We start from the raw sequence: 20698 nt of genomic DNA on the forward strand, positions 1-20698 counted from the left end.
CATATTTAGCTTAATAAAGTTTATTTCTATATCTGTCTTAGAAAATGTGTAGTATATACCATTGGAACTTTTGATAAAAACTTTTTATACATTTCATATGGTGTGCTCTATGAGGAAATGTAACTGGCTTTGATTTCCAGGTAAACATGATTTATAATATTCCACATCTATACAATAAAATAATGTGGGTGATATTTAAGATTAGTCATTATGAATGTATCATTTAGTTAATGAGTAAATACTTCCATTTGGTTTGCAATGTTACCTATCTTAAATATTTACAGAGCATACTGAATGCCTTGATAAGAGCAGGTGTTGCCATGATTATTAGAAGAAATATTGTGGTATGGGGAGTTTCTTTCCAAACATCTGGTTTGGAAGACGGCATTTCTATTCCAGTCTTTTTGGGAAGGAAAATATCAAAGAATAGTTATTTTGGTTTTTCTTGCATTTTACTCTGCAAGGCAGAAGGGAATGACATCTGATTGATAAAAATGGAAGGGGCTATGCAAAGACTTTTTTTTTTTTTTTTTCTGTTTTTTTCAAGAGTAACCTATCTCCAGGAATCATTCATTCTCTGTGTCCTAGGGCCAGGTCTGCTCCATGAAGGAAAGAAGACTGGCACCCCAGAGTACTGGATAAATCTGGAGTATTCAGAGAAGAGGAGTTAGGTTCTCCATACATCCACTGGCCCAAAGAAATATCTTTACCTCTATGTCGCTACCTCCTGAGTCTTATTTTAAAACTCTTCAAAAGATGTAGGGGAAGAGTCAGACCTGTGTATTTGCTCTAAAACTCTGATCTAGCTGCTCTGTGGTGAGTATAAACACATGGCATATGTGTGAGTGTGTCTTATTATCCTTGGCAGTTTCTGGGTCCATTTTGCTAATCTGAAAGAAATATAGATGAAGCTTTGACCCTTGTTTCAAGGTCTTAATTCCTGAATAGTCCACTGCCAGAAATGAAATATTTGGGAGTTTGTTTCATGAAATCTTATTAAAGATACTAAGAGACAAGATGATCACCTCACTAACTAGTGTTACCTGCCCAGTTTCTGACTTGAGATTTCACTTTGATGAAACTTGTATGAAACTTGATTAGAAAATGAACTAACTTTTCTTATGAATTTCATAAGAAAATGATTTAATAGATCATTAGGAGAATTTAACTCTAACTTGGACCATATTTTCAGAACATAAGCATTAAACCCCTAACTAATTTTATAATTAAAAATTTAGTTTTATTAACATATATTTATCTAACAATTAGAGTAGAAATCATCATTTTGGATTTTGAACAAGAATTGACACACTACAGTCAGGAATTCAGAACATTTATTGCAAGAGCTGAATAATTGTAAATAACGTAGAACTGGCAAAGCAGTAACAAGGATAATTGTTTAGATATTTATTCTGTCAAAGTCATCAAACACCCCTCACAAACCGACAAATATGTACTGCAATAAGCAATGCACCCCTACCCATTATTTTCCATTATACTGTGGAAAAAATGTGAATTGCTATTTACAAAGTAATTTTATTTTTGGTAAGAACAAATTATCTATCAGATTAGCAAACCATTTTTTTATTTTTATTTTATTTTATTTTTTTTAACTTTTAAGTTGATGTTGAACCGTGGCATTAAGATAACTTTCACTTCTTTCAGTAAAAACATTTTGTTGCATGCTATTTATTTGTTTAAATCATCTGTCATGCCTTAACAAAAACCTCCTAAGAATGTTCGAATTTGGATTTGTTTGCACGTGCAACTGAGATCTTATTAACATTAGTTGTCACTCTGTTGGTTTGACCTAAGTGACAAGATGCTGGTACCTGCCAGGCATTGACCAACTATGATAACAAACAGTTAAACAGCAATAATTAGAGATTTATCCCTTAATTTCCCCCAACTAGCCTACCTGGAGAATGTTCTGTTACATCATGAAGGCACAACACATTAAATATTTTGTGGCTATGGTCTAACACTTGTGTTACAACAACATTATTATATATGAGGATCAACACAAACTGTCATTTCAACAAAGTTGTAGACACACATTTGCCCAATTGAAACTATTTTGAATATTAATTTTTCTTTAATATATGCTAATTTAATATATTAATTATGCATGAGTGACAAGCACAGGATATTACTTCACTTTCTGAAAGATAACACTTTCCCATTAGTATCTCACTTAATGCTACTAAATAAGTGATTTTGCTTTTGCCTACTTTGCAAATAAGGATGTCAAGAAAATAGGTTCTGAATTTTCAAGCTTTTGCAGAAGTCCTTTTATATATGAAGTTTTCATTTTTTATCTTTATTTTTTAGAATTCCAGCAACATAAGTTATCATAAAAGAAGCAAGATTCCAGAACCTTTTCTTTAAACACAAGTATTTGAGATCTTTTGAACAATGTGTGTCAAGACAGACTACTAACGCAGAAACACCTCACTAAAAGAAACGACAAAAATAACAACAAAGAGGCAAATAAAAAAAGGAAAGAAGCAACCATAAAACACAGAATTATGCTACAACATTTTTAGGTGAACGATATAAGTACACAAAAGTTGTTAATAATAACTTGCTTCTATTTACAAATACTTTAACACTGATTGACTTACAAGTGTCCACTAATGTTGTTAACAGCACAATAGGTTTAATGCTTAGCTTTTTAAGTTTTGTTTGAAGTATAATGTCAAGTATAGCAGTCTCAGCACAGATCAGTGACAAAAAGAACACAATTTTCTAACTGGATATGTCTGTCAGTCACTCTAATCCATGGAACTTCCTTACTCTCCAAATGCATATTCTATTATTCATAGCAGCAGTCCAGGGTCAAAATAAAATGCAATTTAAAAAAAGATATTTGCACAATGGAGATACTTCTGGAAAGTTTAATCAATCCTAGTAAATAAGATCATATGGCTAGTAGAACTATCTTCTCTCTTATGTGATAAAGCAGTGTATCCTCCATGGTGCCAACACAAAATTATGGGTATCCCTGCTCTAAGGGGCATCGTTGTAGAGATCTATTGAATACATAAAGCTCTGACACACACGGTATTAGCATGTCTATTTAGATTAAAGTCCTTAGGTCCCATATGGCCTTTTTCTTTAGAGCTGGTGCTCCTTAGGACTCTCAATAGCACCTCCTGCTTGCTTATAAGACTTCAGATTTGCCAAAGGAATGTCTGTCATGTGGCTGCCATTGTTGAAATGGCCTTCAGTGGAGACATACTGCTTACGGTCATTGAACTGGTTCCTGTTGCTCTCTTCTTTCCAGGCTCTGGTCAAGGTGTGCCCATTCACAAGCTTGTCCTTCTTGATCCATTCTTTTTGGGGTGCAAAGGTTGAGAGAGGAGATTTAGGGTGTTGATATGGGCCCAAGCCAGGAGGCATCCAGCAATTATCAGAGTGACCCAAAACCAAGCACTCTTGAGTGCACATCTCTGTAGCTTCAGCTAATCCTCGGGGGCCCAGAGGCCCATCTGCAGAGGACAAGAGACAGAAAAAATAAGGAAAGAGGGTGGTTAGAGTTTTCATTTTAAATTATATCCTTAGAGAAAAACTGCACTGGTGATCTCTTTTTCTCATGAAAATCGTATTGTTAAGCAATTCATAGATATGATTCCCCATCCTTTTTTTTTTCCCACTTTTTAAATTTTGCAAAAAAAATACTTGCTGAGATAGGTAACTGTTGGTGGCAAATACCTGACTTTCATACACAGACAGCATCAGAATGGACACTGGATGTGAAAAGGGGGGGAAAAAAAAAGTGCTTAAAATGTACCCTTACTGAATTTAAAAGTGCTGGTTTCTGCCATACAACAATGCAAATTAGCCATAATTATACACAGACCCCCTCTCTCCCCTTTGCCCTCTCCCATCCCATCCCTCCAGGCCAACACAGAGTGCAGACTGCAATTCCTGTGCTGCACAGTAGCTTCTCACCAGCTATCCATCTCACATCTGATAGTGTATACATGTTGATGCTACTTTCTCCATCTGTCCCACTCTCTCCCTCCACCACTGTGTCTACTAGTCCATTCTCTAGATTTGCATTTCCATTCCTTCCCTGAAAATAGATTCATCAATACCTTTTTCTAGATCCTTCCCTGAAAATAGGTTCATCAATAACTTTTTCTAGATTCCATATATATGCATTAATACACTATATTTGTTTTTCTCTTTCTGACTTACTTCACTCTGTATAACAGGCTATAGGATCATCTACCTCATTAACCCTGAAATTCATTCTTTTTTATGGCTGAGTAATATCCTATCCTTTTAAGAATTACATAGAAGGAATAAAATTCCTTGTTTTGGAGGTAAGGATTACTCTTTCCCTTAAGCCATTTTATATCTAGAGATATAGACAGATCAAAAAATAAGTAGATATATAGATATGGGTAAACAAATGTATCCATGACATATCATTTCAGATCAACTTTTTCTATGACATATGTATTATTACTGATTTATGTCCTAATTTTCAACAAAAACTCACATTAATTCATGAGAAATAATGAAATTTACAAATTTTATGTACAATGCCATAAGATGTTAATTAAAAACTCCAAGAATACAAAAAGTGTTACTTGAAATATAATATTAAATATAAATACTGTGAATGGTTATACAAAATGATCTTCCATGTAAACATATCTTAATATGAAATTAATTAAAATAACTTTGCAGCATTTTTTTTATTTAAGTAATAATTTTAAAGAATATTTTAAGTAACGTATGCTACTAAAGACACACCTGGTTGGCTTCAAGCATTGTGAAATCCAAATAAATAAAGATCCCATGTGGTTCCTCCCAAGCTTAACCTATTTTCTTGATTTATAAATGTATTAAATAACCCAAATTTCACTAGAGTGAAAGTCTAGTTAGATTGCAAATTGGAACACACAGAGTGTAATATTCAAAGAGAAAAAAGTCATCATAGATATTTCTCTCTCTCTCTCTTTCTTTTTGTCTCTTTTTACCAGAAGGCACTCTGAAACATTTTAACCATGATTTTGAAAGTAAACTATTCTCTGATCATACAAAGAGAAAATCAGTTTTGTACTGAAAAACAGTAAGTGTTAAATGATTAAGGGTCAAATGGTCAAGGGTTAACTTGGGCTTTTTGTTGTCCTGTTTTCTTTCCCTTGATTAAACAGTCAAGTGATAAGTGATAGCTTGAAAATTAGGAATTGATTTTACAAATGAGGTTAAGTATCAGATAGGCAAGAATGCTTGAACAATAAAACATTTTCAAAAGCTGAGAGTAATCAGAATAGAAATGTAGAAGAAAACATGCCTGCAAGTTTGCCTACTCAACAACTAAAAGAGCCAACAATTGGAATGCAGGTCTCTGCTAAAATCCAAGTTAGCATTACTAATATCTTTAAATGCCCAATAATTGTGGAGTATTTATATTAATATCTATTTGTCTTAATAATATTCTTTATTAAGAATATTAATAATATTCTTAATATAAAAAAAAATACTTGCTGAGATAGGTAACTGTTGGTGGCAAATACCTGACTTTCATACACAGACAGCATCAGAATGGACACTGGATGTGAAAAGGGGAAAAAAAAAAAGTGCTTAAAATGTACCCTTACTGAAATTTTAGTCTGTTTTGAAATGTGAAGTCTGCTCTTTAGCATAACAGTAAACTTCTTTCCCATGTGATTCATAGTCCCATCCTATCAAAAGCAAATAGTTTTATTTTTTAAAACATAAGTTCATTACTTAAAACTATTTCTCTCACAAACTTTAAATGATCACTTAATCACTGGGATATTTAATTTAACCTTCTCTGTGAACCTTTCTCTGTCCTCTCAATTTTGCCCACACTTTAAAATTTCAAACTAATTTCTCCCTTATAGGTTCACTTTGGTGTATTCAGTGACTCTGTATCCACAAAACTAACACATTTTGATTTTGTTCAAACTAATCCGTGCCCTTTCCATCAGAATCATAGGCCCAGAAAATGCTGTAGGCTGGCTTGTTTTCATTTAATTACTGACTCTATCAAGGGGCAGTTTGCTTCCCATGTACCACAGCAAGCTTCCCTAACTGTTAATTCATATCTTGTATGCACTGGGAAGATTTCCACAGATCAGTTCAGTTCAGTTCAGTTCAGTCGCTCAGTCGTGTCCAACTCTTTGCAACCCCATGAATCACAGGACATCAGGCTGCCCTGTCCATTACCAACTCCAGGAGTTTACTCAAACTCATGTCCATCGAATCGGTGATGCCATCCAGTCATCTCATCCTCTGTCGTCCCCTTCTCCTCCTGCCCCCAATCCCTCCCAGCATCAGGGTCTTTTCCAATGAGTCAACTCTTCGCATGAGGTGGCCAAAGTATTGGAGTTTCAGCTTCAGCATCAGTCCCTCAAACGAACACCCAGGACTGATCTCCTTTAGGATGGACTGGTTGGATCTCCTTGCAGTCCAAGGGACTCTCAAGAGTCTTCTCCAACACCACAGTTCAAAAGCATCAATTCTTTGGTACTCAGCTTTCTTCACAGTCCAACTCTCACATCCATACATGACCACTGGAAAAACCATAGCCTTGACTAGATGGACCTTTGTTGGCAAAGTAATGTCTCTGCTTTTTAATATGCTGTAAGTGTCTGTTAATTTCATGGCTGCAATCACCATCTGCAGTGATTTTGGAGGCCCCCCCAAAAAAAAAGTCTAACACTGCTTCCACTGTTTCCCCATCTATTTTCCATGAAGTGATGAGACCGGATGCCATGATCTTAGTTTTCTGAATGTTGAGCTTTAAGCCAACATTTTTACTCTCCTCTTTCACTTTCATCAAGAGGCTTTTTAGTTCCTCCTCACTTTCTGCCATAAGGGTGGTGTCATCTGCATATTTGAGATTATTCATATTTCTCCTGGCAATCTAGGTTCCAGCTTGTGCTTCTTCCAGCCCAGTGTTTCTCAAGATGTACTCTGCATATAAGTTAAATAAGCGGGGTGACAATATACAGCCTTGATGTGCTCCTCTCCCTATTTGGAACCAGTCTGTTGTTCCATGTCCAGTTCTAACTGTTGCTTCCTGACCTGCATACAGGTTTCTCAAGAGGCAAGTCAGGTGGTCTGGTATGCCCATCTATTTCAGAATTTTCCACAGTTTATTGTGATCCACACAGTCAAAGGCTTTGGCATAGTCAATAAAGCAGAAATAGATGTTTTTCTGGAATTCGCTTGCTTTTTCGATGATCCAGCAGATGTTGGCAATTTGATCTCTGGTTCTTCTGCCTTTTCTAAAACCAGCTTGAACATCTGGAAGTTCACAGTTCATATATTGTTGAAGCCTGGCTTGGAGAATTTTGAGCATTACCTTTCTAGCATGTGAGATGAGTGCAATTGTGCAGTAGTTTGAGCATTCTTTGGAATTGCTTTTCTTTGGGATTGCCTTTCTAATGCATAACAAATTCCCTAATTGAACCCACTCAACTTTTACATTATGGCATTTTTGTCTTTTGTCTTTAGGGTCTGTACACTCATGAATATACATTTTTATTTTTGTTTTCTCTCAACTAGATTTAAAACCCATTGATTAAAAAAAAAGTAATGATCTGTTTTCTGATTCCTCCTGGTGCTAAACAATAGCAATGATTTATGTACAATGTTAATTGTTAATTAAATTTTTATGAGGTTGAAAATGTTCTGAGAAATTACTAAAGATATCCTCCACTTAAAAGGCAGAATTTAATAATCAGAATATGCTGATTTCACAAATATCATACCAAAAGCTTCCTCAATAACAGATCTCTTTGCCTTAGCAATACTTGTGATAGTTAATGAGTGGATTATTTAACTTCTCTGTTAAATATGTTCACTCCTTTTTAGACCAATAGAGATAATCAATATATAATATATCTTTAGGTCTATCAATCAATTCTTAACTTTTACGATTCCAGAATCACTAGCACATTTTTCTTTTCTTGTTAATAGCTCCAAAGTCGGGGGAGGGGGGAATTATTAGCTACCTTAGAAATATCAATAGCATCAGGATTTTATAGAATACATAAAAAGAGAGAGTATGCAAGATTATTTTTTATATAGTCTTATCCAATATACATTACTATCTTATTAAATTAAAGGTATTACCCAAGAAGTGAGAACACTGTGTGTGTGTGTTGTGTGGACCTGAAACCTTCAGCACTGAGTGACACATTTTAACAAAACAGTGTGCATTATTTTTCAGAACTGATAACACATTTATTCCATAAATATTTACTGAGCATGTACTATATGCTGACACTGTGACAGGCACTGGGAAAATAGAGCAGTTAACAAAGCACATGTCAACACTGTCCGCATGGAACTGTGTGTCTACCCTGGGAAACAAATAATTGCCTTAAAAGCAGCAAACCAAGAGACGAAAAAAGGGTGGGTAGAATTTAAGGAGGCTTCTGTCTTCACAAGGCAACAGGAGTACTGTGTTCCAAGCTATATAATTTCTACATTTTTCTGAAAGTTCTCACAGATAACTGATAATTTTAAGGCATTTACAGTTAACATTTGTGTGTACTATATAAAATCTTTAACTTACAAAAATATTGTTCCATTAAATAGTGTTAATTGCTCTTTGAAAAATGTATGTGTGATTCATTCTTGTAAATAAATTTGAAAGGTTCTGATAAAATCTGTAAATAAATTTACAGAAGTTCTGTAGATTCTTAGGTCAGTCTTTTAGGTATCTGATTGCTTTACAAAATTGAAAGATTCATCAAAAAGTGGGACACAACACAATGATGGCAATTGCATGACAGCCAGGTTTTGTTACCTATAGCCCTAAAAAAGGCCACTAGGCAGGGCCCCACGGAAGGTTGTACCAAGAACAGCATAAAAATAAACTAGAATTGTAGTGGACAGTTTATGTATCACCAACCAGGGTGGGAGGAGCTAGGTTCCGAGCGCCATCTGTGGATTGACTGATTTGAATAATTTTTCAGATTCTAGAGCACAGAGGCTGTCTCAAGTTATCTGACAACCTGACCTAGCAGTTAGGGTGTGTGCTTCATGACCTACAAGTGTGAGAGCTCTAGAAGGGAAGTGGTGGGATATGAATTTGGAAAGTGACCAGCCAGGATCACAGAAATGGGTCCAACCGCCATCTATCTATATAGAGATCTACCTATCTATCTACATACCCTCATTACAACAATTTGCTCATATAATTGAGCTCCATTGTTGGAAAATTTACTTTGCTTATTTTCTGGCAAGTTTCTATTTTAGGACCTGATGTTAAACAAGGAAAATTTTACTCTTTTTATTTTGACCTATGTATAATTTCCAGTGATTGCCCTGGAACACACACACACAATATGGGTTTTATTTTGAGAAGTAGCAATGTGTTCAAGTTCTCTTCCATTAAGTCTGTGTCATGAATTGGTAGAAAAAATAAAAACATTTTTATAATGAATTATTAAAGAGAACACAGTCATTCTACTGATTTCCTAAATATCCTGGTCCTTTAAAAGTTTATAATCTGAAGCATCTTAAACATTAAATCATTTCCAGTTAATTTTTCTCATTTTTAGAACCACTTACTGAATTGTTTTACATTTTTAAAAAGGAGAAAGACATTCTTCATAAAGCATCAATATTTAATGTTGTTATTTTCAAAATGTAATTGAAAATAATTCATGATTCTCCATCAAATATATAGCATTAAAATATGAGGGTTTCTTTGCTAATACTGCAAAACCTATATGCACCAAAATATTATCCTTTATCATTGACATATAATTATTTTTAATGTCATCACTCTAAAAAGTTGTCTTAATTGATGAATAATTGTATTTATTTTTTGTAATTCCCTCAACAAGTGTTTATTGAATATCTAACATGTATCAGAAATGTGCTGGATTCTTAATAAACTTTGAATTTGTGTGTGTGCATGCGTGCGTGTGCATGTATGTGTGCACTACGCTTCCCTACTTCTCCAAATTTTTCATAAATTTTGATGTCCTATTTCTGTCATGTTATACAATATCTACTTAGAATCCAGATCAGGATTTAAAACTGCTTATAAATACTTTCTATAATTTCAGCCTTATACTAATTACTTCCGTTTTATTTTTAAAAAATATTTTTAAAACCCTATCATGATTTTTTTTTTTATCATGATTTTTTTAACACTGAAATATTTATTGATTTGGAGAAAAAAAAATCTAAATTACTTTTCTCCTCTCACAATCTGCAATCTATGAGTTTGGTTATCTTTCTTGGTTTCTGAATGTCTAAAGACACAAATGTTGATAAAACTGTCCAAGCCATCTGTCACTGCATTTAAATGCTGAAAGTGAAAACGAAAGCACATGAAAAGCTACTTGAAAGTCGTCTCAATTAATGTTTATATCAGGTCTCAATGTATTTCCCTCTCCATCTTCACCCAATTCACCTTCCTGCTCAAAACCAAAACAAACAAACAAACAAACAAAAAAACCAACAACCTTTTCTATGATTTAGGCATCAACAGCTGTCATAGAGCTGCTTGAATTGCTGACTTTTAATGTGCAGGTTCAAAATGTGAAACTATCCAATTTAATGGATCTCCAGCTATACTTCAATGGCAGCATACTTGAATGAGCTTTGATCTCATTTTGTTATACCCAGAAGCAGAACTGTTACTTCATTGATTAACTCACTGCTGTAATTAACAAGTGCCTTCTGGCCTGGTGTCCACCTGCTTTTAGACCTGATGATTTGAAACCCTTTATTTCCAAAGATCGAAACTGATAAACTGACATGTAAAAAAATCATGAGAACTTTCACATTTCTCATTAGATTTCAAACTATCTGACAGTTTGGACTTTTACATGAATAAATTTTCCTTAGAATTTTTCCTATTGGGTAAAATAAGACTAAACAGACTGTCAAAATTGAGTTGTAAAATAGATGTCATTTTTATATCATTTTGGTTCAAATTTATCACATCTCACTAAATTTTTGTCTCATTCAAATTTTATTACAGAAAAATACCTCTTTCATGCAAAACATATCTGATTGTCATGTTATAATGGTCTTTTTGTGGTTATGCAAAGCAACTGTTAAGTTCCAGTTTTACTGTATTTTCCTCAGAAAAAGTACCTTAAAAGGTAGCACGAATGTAGTATGCAAAGAGTTGTGCATCACTAAACATCTTAAAGTAGAAGATGCATCCACTGACTTCAACTTGCTGAAGCAGTTTACCTGATCTCTAGGCCCAGTGCTAAAATTCCTTGTTTTAACAAAATTTTTGGTTTTCAGTAGGTTTTTATCCTATTTCTTTGTTTTGTACTAGCTATTGATTTACTGAGAAAAATCTTAATTATACTTGCTCCTTTCCTTACTCAACTCCCTATAAAAAGTTTCAGGGAAACAAAAATTCTCACCTACTACACTTGTAGGTAATTTTAGTATCTCTAAGAGACCAATATAAAAAAACTTAGCATTTTTACTATATCATTTTCACCCTCAGTTTATTTCTGTTGCTGCTGCTGCTGCTAAGTCGCTTCAGTCGTGTCCGACTCTGTGCAACCCCATAGACGGCAGCCCACCAGGCTCCCCCGTCCCTGGGATTCTCCAGGCAAGAATGCTCGAGTGGGTTGCCATTTCCTTCTCCAATACATGAAAGTGAAAGGTGACAGTGAAGTCGCTCAGTCGTGTCCGACTCCTAGCAACCCCATGGACTGCAGCCTACCAGGCTCCTCCATCCATGGGATATTCCTGGCAAGAGTACTGTAGTGGGTTGCCATTGCCTTTTCCTCAGTTTATTTCTAATTCTTTTAAATTTTTGTGAGATAAAATGCAGCAGTGATAACAGTTTCTTATCATGGATTACCCTGACTAGAAAGCTAAGTCACTTGATGGGGCCTCCTATTATATCCACACACTATTGATGAGTTTCAGATAAGAATCAAATTGATTAATTTACTTCCAGTCTAAAAATGGTCAAAGTTAATTTTGAATATGAGAGTTGACATGAAAACTAAGGAAACTGTTCAGCATTGCTCACATTCCCTTTTGTTATATGGTCTCTATTTTAGATCACATCATCCTATATCCAATTGATAATTTAAAATCAATGTTACATGGCAATAGATATGAATTATTACTCTGCTCAGAGAAACAATCAATGGGTACAAATTTCAATCCCATCTAAACTCAGATTTGCATATAAAATAGTATAGAATAGTTATATGGACAGTCTAAATCCAAAAATAAATCTGGCAAACTTGACTATGCCTATGGGAAAAGTATTTTTCATTCATTCACTGAATAATTTTTATTTGATCACATTAGGTTCAAGAGATTCTTGCATAGAATATCTAAATTCAGAGCTAGTTCATAAATCTCAGGTCAGGTGATCATCACAACTCAGGCCAACAGAAATAGATTTGAGCCCCAGTAAAGCAATGAATGGATAGGGAAGACAAACGTGCTGCAGTCCATGGGGTCGCAAAGAGTTAGACAAGAGTGACTTAACTGAACTGAAATCAATGAATTAGTATAAACTTTGTGAAATTAATTTTAGATTCACTATTTCCTAGTTACTCATCTAAAAACTGAGAGCCAAGGATTAAATTTTGATGCATGACATCTACCAGCCTTTTATGCCTTTATTAAATATCACTGTGGTTTGTCATAGATAATCACATTTTCAGTGTTATTTTCATTTTACTAATGAAAAGTCCAAGATAGAGCAAAGAAATTATAAATCAACTGTTTCTGTAGTGTATTACTTACATCATATTAAGTCCTGGAATGTGAAAGTATGATTGGAACAAGCATTTATATTTATTAACCTAAGTAAAAGCTATAATCTAACTTTTAATTTATAGCTCAAATTTAAACTCAAAATTGTGACAGCATCTACAGTCACCTTGAGAAACAAATACAGAAATCTCATACCAGCAGGATGTGACAAAACCTTTGGTTAACAAGTAAACAAGGATTAAATGTTTTACACGTTCTGTTCCTCATACAGATTTTTTTCCCTTGGTCACAGATGAAAAGTCAACATTTGCGGATGGAGTCAGTCCAAATGCAATAACACATGGCCAGCCTGAGCAGCAGATTCTCTGCCAGAGAGGATATTGCTATTTGGACAGACTTTATAGCTCACAAAGAATGGAGAGAGCCTCCTTATAAATCTTTAGCTTTCTACAGCATGGCTTGAATATCAGGTCCCTTTTTTTTTTCTCATCCACTAAACCTAATGGCTGGAAAGAAAATATCTTAGATAATTTTATTGATTCACCATTCACATTAGATGTTGCAATCAATGAAATGACAACAGTCTAAGGTTACTGATTATTTAAATTAACTCAAATTTTTACCCTATTGCATGGTATGCAATAGCTTATTTACATTATTGCAAACTGTATCTTCTTTCTCCTATAGTTCACTATTTTTTTCTCATATTTTATGTCTTTCATTTTACAAAGTTATTCATATACTGATAATTCCTGAATTACTGTTCATTTCTTACAATCTGTATAACTTCTCAAAAAACCACAGTAAATCTTATTTGATATGCTACATGTTTTTAGAAGCAAATCTCAGGTATGAATAAATGAAATAATTCATTACAGATGAATTTCAGGCTGAGATTAAAGTTTTAAAAAGAAGCAATTTATATAATCTTACCACCTCTTAAAAAACTCTCAGGTACTTGTCTGGATCCAGACCAGTATTACATAATACTGTGAAGTAATTTATCTTCACATACTTCCCACCCTTTCATATTTCAGGTGTATTTAATTAGAATAGAAAAACTGGTGAAGTTTGTTTTTATTTCCCCAGTTCTCTGATAATTTTCACCTGGGACCCTTAAATACAGCCCTGTTTCCTCCTGAGTCTCTGGGTAGACATTCTACCTCTCCTGGTCTCCAAAGGGTGTAGAGACTTGTCCTTGGTTATTTTAAGCAATGGGAAATTTGTGAAAAACACTTTGGTAAATTGTTAAACATTTAAAACCTTCACAAATTTTAAATTTTAAAAACCATCTGAAAGATTTTCTTTTTTAAAAAATAGAATAAGCTATCCCATGTGATCTGTAGGGATATGTGTGTGTGTGTTTACACATTGGCTTTACCATAACTTTGAATTAATAGACTGTAGATCAGTACTTCTCAAATGTTAATGTGCATATGAACCACCTGGAGAAAATGTTAAAATGCAGAATCAGATTCAGTAAATCTGGGATCCTGAGTTCTTTCATTTCTAAAGATCTCTCAAATGCTGTTGCTTCATTTCAAGGCCCTCTTTTGGAGATGTAAGCATATTGAGTACTTACCTATCTCCATGGGATACTTTCCCAGTGTTCTACACGATTTAAAGTTCTCAAATATGTGCTTGAATCAGAGTTAGTTGGAGGGCTTATCATATAAATTGCATGATCACAACCAGTAATTTTCATTTTATAAATTTAAGGCAGAGCTTTGAACTTTCTGTTCTAACAAATTCTCTGGAGCTGTTAAACTTTTTCTGATTTCTTCAGGCCATCACTAGCCTCTGTGTTTCAGTTCCATTTGATGACACCGCAGCTTTTTCCAGATCCTGCTCAGTGTTCTTTATCTGCACTTCTAAGTGAAATCACATCATTATACAGTCTTATAAATCATATATATATATATATATATATTAGCGATTCCCCAACTTACATTTTCAGCCCTATTATTCTCCTGTGGCATTATCAACATATCTGACTCATGGCTCCTCAGCATCATTTATATTTCTAAGTGGCATTTCCAATTAATATAATTCTTTCTTTTTTTCCCCCCAAACATACTACTGTTCCTGAAATTACCATTCTTGTGTATGGCACACCAATCACCTGCTTGATCCATTCAGAAACAAAAAAAAAAGAGTCAGCATGTATATTATCTATGGTGAAACGGACCACCAGCCCAGGTGGGATACATGAGTCAGGTGCTCAGGCCTGGTGCACTGGGAGGACCCTAAGGAGTCGGGTGGGGAGGGAGGTGGGAGGGGGGATCGGGATGGGGAATACGTGTAACTATATGGCTGATTCATGTCAATGTATGTCAAAACCCACTGAAATGTTGTAAAGTGATTGGCCTCCAACTAATAAAATAATTAAAAAAAAAAAAAAAAAAAAAAAAAGAGTCAGACTTGGCACCTGATAGACAGAAATCTAAGTTTCTCCAACCTAATTCCTGGGACTAGAAACATACACATATGTATCACACAAATGGTAATGTTAAATTATATGGTTGCTACATACTGAAGGTTTCTGTCTGGCAAATTCATATGTTGAAACCAACGTGATGGTATTTAGAGGAGGGATCTTCGGGAAAGGATCAGGTTTAGATGAAATCATGAGGGTGAAGTCCTTGTGATCAGATTCAGTTCAGTTCAGTTCAATCGCTCAGTCATGTCCAACTCTTTGTGACCCCATGAATTTCAGCACGCCAGGCCTCCCTGTCCATCAACAACTCCCGGAGTTTACTCAGGTCCATTGATCGGTGATGCCATCCAGCCATCTCATCCTCTGTTGTCCCCTTCTCCTCCTGCCCCCAATCCCTCCTAGCACCAGGGACTTTTCCAATGAGTCAACTCTTCGCATGAGGTGGCCAAAGTATTGGAGTTTCAGCTTCGGCAACAGCCCTTCCAATGAACACCCAGGACTGATCTCCTTTAGGATGGACTGGTTGGATCTCCTTGCAGTCCAAGGGACTCTCAAGAGTCTTCTCCAACACCACAGTTCAAAAGCATCAATTCTTTGGTGTTCAGCTTTCTTCACAGTCCAACTCTCACATCCATGTATGACTACTGGAAAAACCATAGCCTTGACTAGATGGACCTTTGTTGGCAAAGTAATGTCTCTGCTTTTTAATATGCTATCTAGGTTGGTCATAACTTTCCTTCCAAGGAGTAAGTGTCCTTTAATTTCATGGCTGCAATCACCATCTGCAGTGATTTTGGAGCCCCCCAAAAAAGTCTGACACTGGGGAAACAGTGGAAACAGTGATCAGATTAGTGCCCTTCTAAAAAGAGACCAGAGAACTAGATCATTTTCTCTCTCTCTCTCTCTCTGTCTCTGACATGTACAGCAAGAAAGGTGCTGTTTGCCAACTAGGAAGGGGGAACTCCTCAGACACCTATTTTGCCTGTACCTTAATCTTAGTCCTCCCAGCCTTCTAAATTATGATAAATAAATGTTCCTTGTTAAAGCCAGTCTATGATATTCTGTTTAAGCAGCTGTTAAAGACAATGGCAAAAAGCGATTTGCAGATATAATAGGACCCTCATCAACAAATAAAGTTGATTTTTAGTTAAGAAACTAAACTATATTTTGGCCTAAAATAATCACCTGAACTCTTGAAAATCAGGGAGATTTCTTTAGCTATTAGGACCCTCATCAACAAATAAAGTTGATTTTTAGTTAAGAAACTAAACTATATTTTGGCCTAAAATAATCACCTGAACTCTTGAAAATCAGGGAGATTTCTTTAGCTATTAACAGAAAGAAACTCAGATTCAAGGCACAAGAAAGACTCATTATGTCACTGGTGTGTTTGAAGATGGAAAGGACCATGAGAAAAGGATTGGAGAGCAGCTTTTAATTGCTGAGAGAAACCCCAGCTGGGCAGTCATCAGAACAACAGGGATCTCAGTCCTACAACCATAGGAACAGGATTCTGCCAACGGTTTGTGTGAGTTAGAAAATTGGATTCTTTCTCAGAGCCTCAAGAGAATAGTCCAGTACAGTTGATACCTTGATTTTGGCCTTATAAGTCCCTCTCTATGGCAAGTCCACTTGGACTCCTGAGATAATAAATGGCTGGAAACTGAGACAATAAATTTTCGTTGCTATAACTAAGTGGTGGGGATTTGCAAATAATAAATAGACTACTAATGTAATGTCTGTCTCTCACTGAAGATACACACAGTCAATCAGCAAGTTCTTCAGGCTACCTCCCTCCCTAAAAACTGACCATCCCAAGTCACTATTATTTCTTAGCTAGATTCCTTTATTTCACTCTGTGACATTCTATGCTCTGATCCTTAATTAGAGCCATGCATATATAGTTATTAGTAAATAGGTAGTATATTCTTATCAGTTTTCTATTGCTGCTACAACAAATTACCACAAACTTTGTGACTTAAAGGAACATTATCTTATAGTTTTGGAGGTCAAAATTCTGAAAATACATTTCACTGGGTTGAAGTCAAGGTGTTAACCAGGCTGCTTCATCCTGAAACTCTGAGGGAAAAATCCATCTCCTTCTTTCTTCAGCTTCTAGATGTTGTCTATATTTATTGGTTTCTGGGTCCTTCTCCATATTCAAAGCACATACTCCAATATCCATTTCTGTTATTATATTATCTTCTCTAAGTCCTCCTGTGCCCCTCTTTTAAGGACCATTATGATTACACCCTGCTTATGTGGCTAATCCAGGATAATCACATCTCAAAATCCTTAATTTAATCACATATTCAAAGTCTCTTTTGTGATGTAAGATAGCACAGTTGCATGTTTGGGGATGAGGATGTGGATATATTTGGATATATTTGGGGGTATTTCAGCCTAACACAGTATTTAATGCAGAACACTTTGGCTTCTAAGGACATCAGAATAAAAGCCAAACTCCTTTCCGTGGCTCAGAGTCCCATACTATCTGGCTGTTGCCCATCTCTCCGATTCATACCAGCATTTCCTCTGCCACTTTCTCTCCTCAACTCCACCTTACTTCCTCTGCTCAGCGATACTAACTCTCTTGCTGTGCCTGAAATACATCAAGACTAATGAGATCTCAGGGCCTTCAGATTTGCTATTATTTGTGTCTGGACTTTCTCACTGGCCTCACTTTATTTAGATGTTTAATCAAATTTGATTTTTCATAGATGCATTTTCTGATCACCTTATAAAAAATAATATCCTTTACTCATCCAGTCTCTACTCCTTAACCCAACTGCATTTTTTCTGAAAAACACTACTTATTACCTGTCACCATGTATTTATTTGTTCACAGTCTAGCTCTAACACTAGAATGGAAACCCCACAAAGCCAGGTAACTTGCTTTTAGATAACTCTGTCCTCAGCACTTTTACAATGGCCTGGCATACTGTAGATAATTACTAGACAGATTTTGAAAGAAAAGAATACATAAAATTTCTTCTGAACCTCAAATCAGTGAACTAATATAAAAGTATATGTAAAACAGTTTGTGACAAGTCATTTAAATCAGAAAAATAGCTAATAATCAAATAGATTTACTTTTACATAGAAACATTGCTAAGAGTACACAGCATAAAATTTCACCAAGATAATATTTGGAATGTCTAAATGGTATTAATATGTGCAAAATTGCTGCACTTCTGTGGCACCTTACTTTGAGTCAATGCAAGTGGAATGCCCCAAAGTGAAGCATAATTAGATTGCTACCTATATCCCACTGAATTGCTTACTCATGTCATAAAATTCATAATTCCTCTCACTGAGCTCTTTAGATGTTTTCTGAAGTCTAGATTCATAGGATACGTAACAGGGCAATTCTCCAAAGCCTGAAGATACCAAAGTAACTTATTAGCAATTATTCAATAGCAGAGTTCCAATGAGATGCAGATAAATATGCAGGATTTCGCCCTTTGTTACAGATATGTTTAGGTAAATGGGAGGGTATTTAGAAAAAAATTAAGTTGATTAGGGATTGTATTAAAATTCTAAAAGTAGCTTAGACTCAATAAATATATGGCTTACAACTATTGAGGGATGAAATTACTTTTCACAAATTTTAGGGGAAAGTGTGATTTTAAAGAGGCTAATGTGCCACATTAGATTACATGTAGAATAGCATGGTGAAATCCATTGCTTAAATTTAGTTGTACATAAAGAAAAGCTATTCTAAAATGAGAAGCATAATGTTATATTTTGAAAGAATTTCCTAAGGGGACTGTTGAAAATGCCATTGCTTCATTATTGAAAATGGTTTGTATAATGGAGTATTGTGGAGAGAAATCTTGCCCTCTTGGGATAATGCATAGGATTACTCATTTCAAACTAAATACATGTTTATCTCTGAATGCACATTGAAGTCCAGAGAAATTACTTCATTAATATAGGTCTTTGAAAGATAGATGTCTCTCTTAAAATAATGAATATAATGTGAATTTTATAACATCTATATAAATTTGTCTGAGATCTCCTGCAGTGTTTTGTTATGCCTATTGCCAATCAGAGATTATAATTTTCTGAGGACAGAAGACAAGCTACAGTTCTTTAGTATTTCACTATTTTACTGGTAGTTGACCATATGTCCCAACTATTCAATACATATAATGTTGCCATACTTATCATCAAAAATATAATTTTGTGATAATTTTATGAGATATGAATCATTTATCATTTTTCTGAAATAGAACAATTTTGTTGCACTATCAATGCCCATTCACATTTAATCAACAATATTCAAAATTTTCTGAAGATTTAGTTGATGTTTGCATGCCAAATTTTAGGAAAACTAGTACTGCTCTCAAAATAAAGCTTTTTCGTGAATGTAAGAAAACAATATAAGGGAGAGGCACTGTCACTAATTTTGTATCTGAGAGACACAGAATAGAATTTTGTATCTGGGAGAAAAATTCATGACAAGAAAATTTGACCTTGTTTTCTGAGAGCTTTTTTTTTTTTTTCCCCCACTCTGGGTTATTTCAATAACTTCTTTGGAGGAGTTATGGATAATCATGTGTGCTTCTTATCTAGATCTGCTATCCCTTTGCAATTAAATATGTATTTTTATTATCTTCCAATCTGTCTCATCAAAATGAGCTGTCTCTTGGGCATAATTGGTGGTTGGCTATTCTGATAAGCTCATTAATCTTACAATGTTATTGACCAAAATGCTAATTGTTATCCTTTGGAAGTATAAAGAATATCTTCACTTCAGTAAGAGCCTTACAGAGCTGCTTCAATCCATACATATGAATGTTTGAAACATGATGGGAGAAGAATGTGATTTTGAGATAGAGGTGGCTTTGAGACATCCATCAAATCACAATGTGAAAGTGTGTTTCCCCATAAGCTGGCATAGCTTGGGTATCTTTCAGTGTCACCAAAGGGATGGCATTCAAAAAGGTTAATTGAAAAATGTTTTGTGAAGGGATTCTGTTTAGTATGGCCTCAGAAAGTAAACTATAAAAAAGTAGTGAGAGAAGCCAAGACCTGAAAATGTAGAAAAATATTACCACTCCCAGACCTAAAGTGATAAGGAAAGGGGCAGGGGCAATATGCCTAGAATTTAAAAATAACTATGGAAAATTTATTCAGGATATCACAAAGTGAATAAGCAAGATAACTTGTAAAATAAGAGCAAATGTTGGAAACTTTTTTTATTTTTGCAAATCACCAGATATAAATCTAGTAAATATCCTTTGAGTTAACCTTCAAAGTGGAATTCAAACTTTAAAGACCTAAGTGATCAAAACACAATTCTGAAATCTTTTATGGTCATCTACCTCTAAGTGAGAAAAGCATGATAAATTTGGAAACTACAGTTTCTACTAACTATTTTAATATGTAAGCCAATTATTAGGATAATGTCAGAATATAATTTAAAAATTCGGAGCAGTCTCGTGAGTTGATGGAAAGATCTAGTAAGAATGAATGGAATATTTCATTGTCTTTTTAATATTTCAGCAAAAATTCCTGAAATGTTACTCTTTATAT

General features: G+C 34.8%; 1 protein-coding gene across 1 annotated transcript in view; it reads right to left on the minus strand.

Annotated features, from left to right (window-relative positions):
- Positions 1-3073: 3073 nt before the first annotated feature.
- LOC136144132 (protocadherin-9-like) overlaps positions 3074-20698 on the minus strand; it is a 682777-nt gene continuing 665152 nt past the window's right edge. The window contains exon 4 of the mRNA XM_065901801.1: positions 3074-3491. Within this exon, the coding sequence (XP_065757873.1) occupies positions 3118-3491 (374 nt within the window). The 3' untranslated portion in view covers positions 3074-3117. The remainder of the gene's footprint in view (positions 3492-20698) is intronic.

The sequence above is a fragment of the Muntiacus reevesi genome, chromosome 11, assembly GCF_963930625.1.
Source record: "Muntiacus reevesi chromosome 11, mMunRee1.1, whole genome shotgun sequence".
Lineage (NCBI taxonomy): Eukaryota > Metazoa > Chordata > Mammalia > Artiodactyla > Cervidae > Muntiacus > Muntiacus reevesi.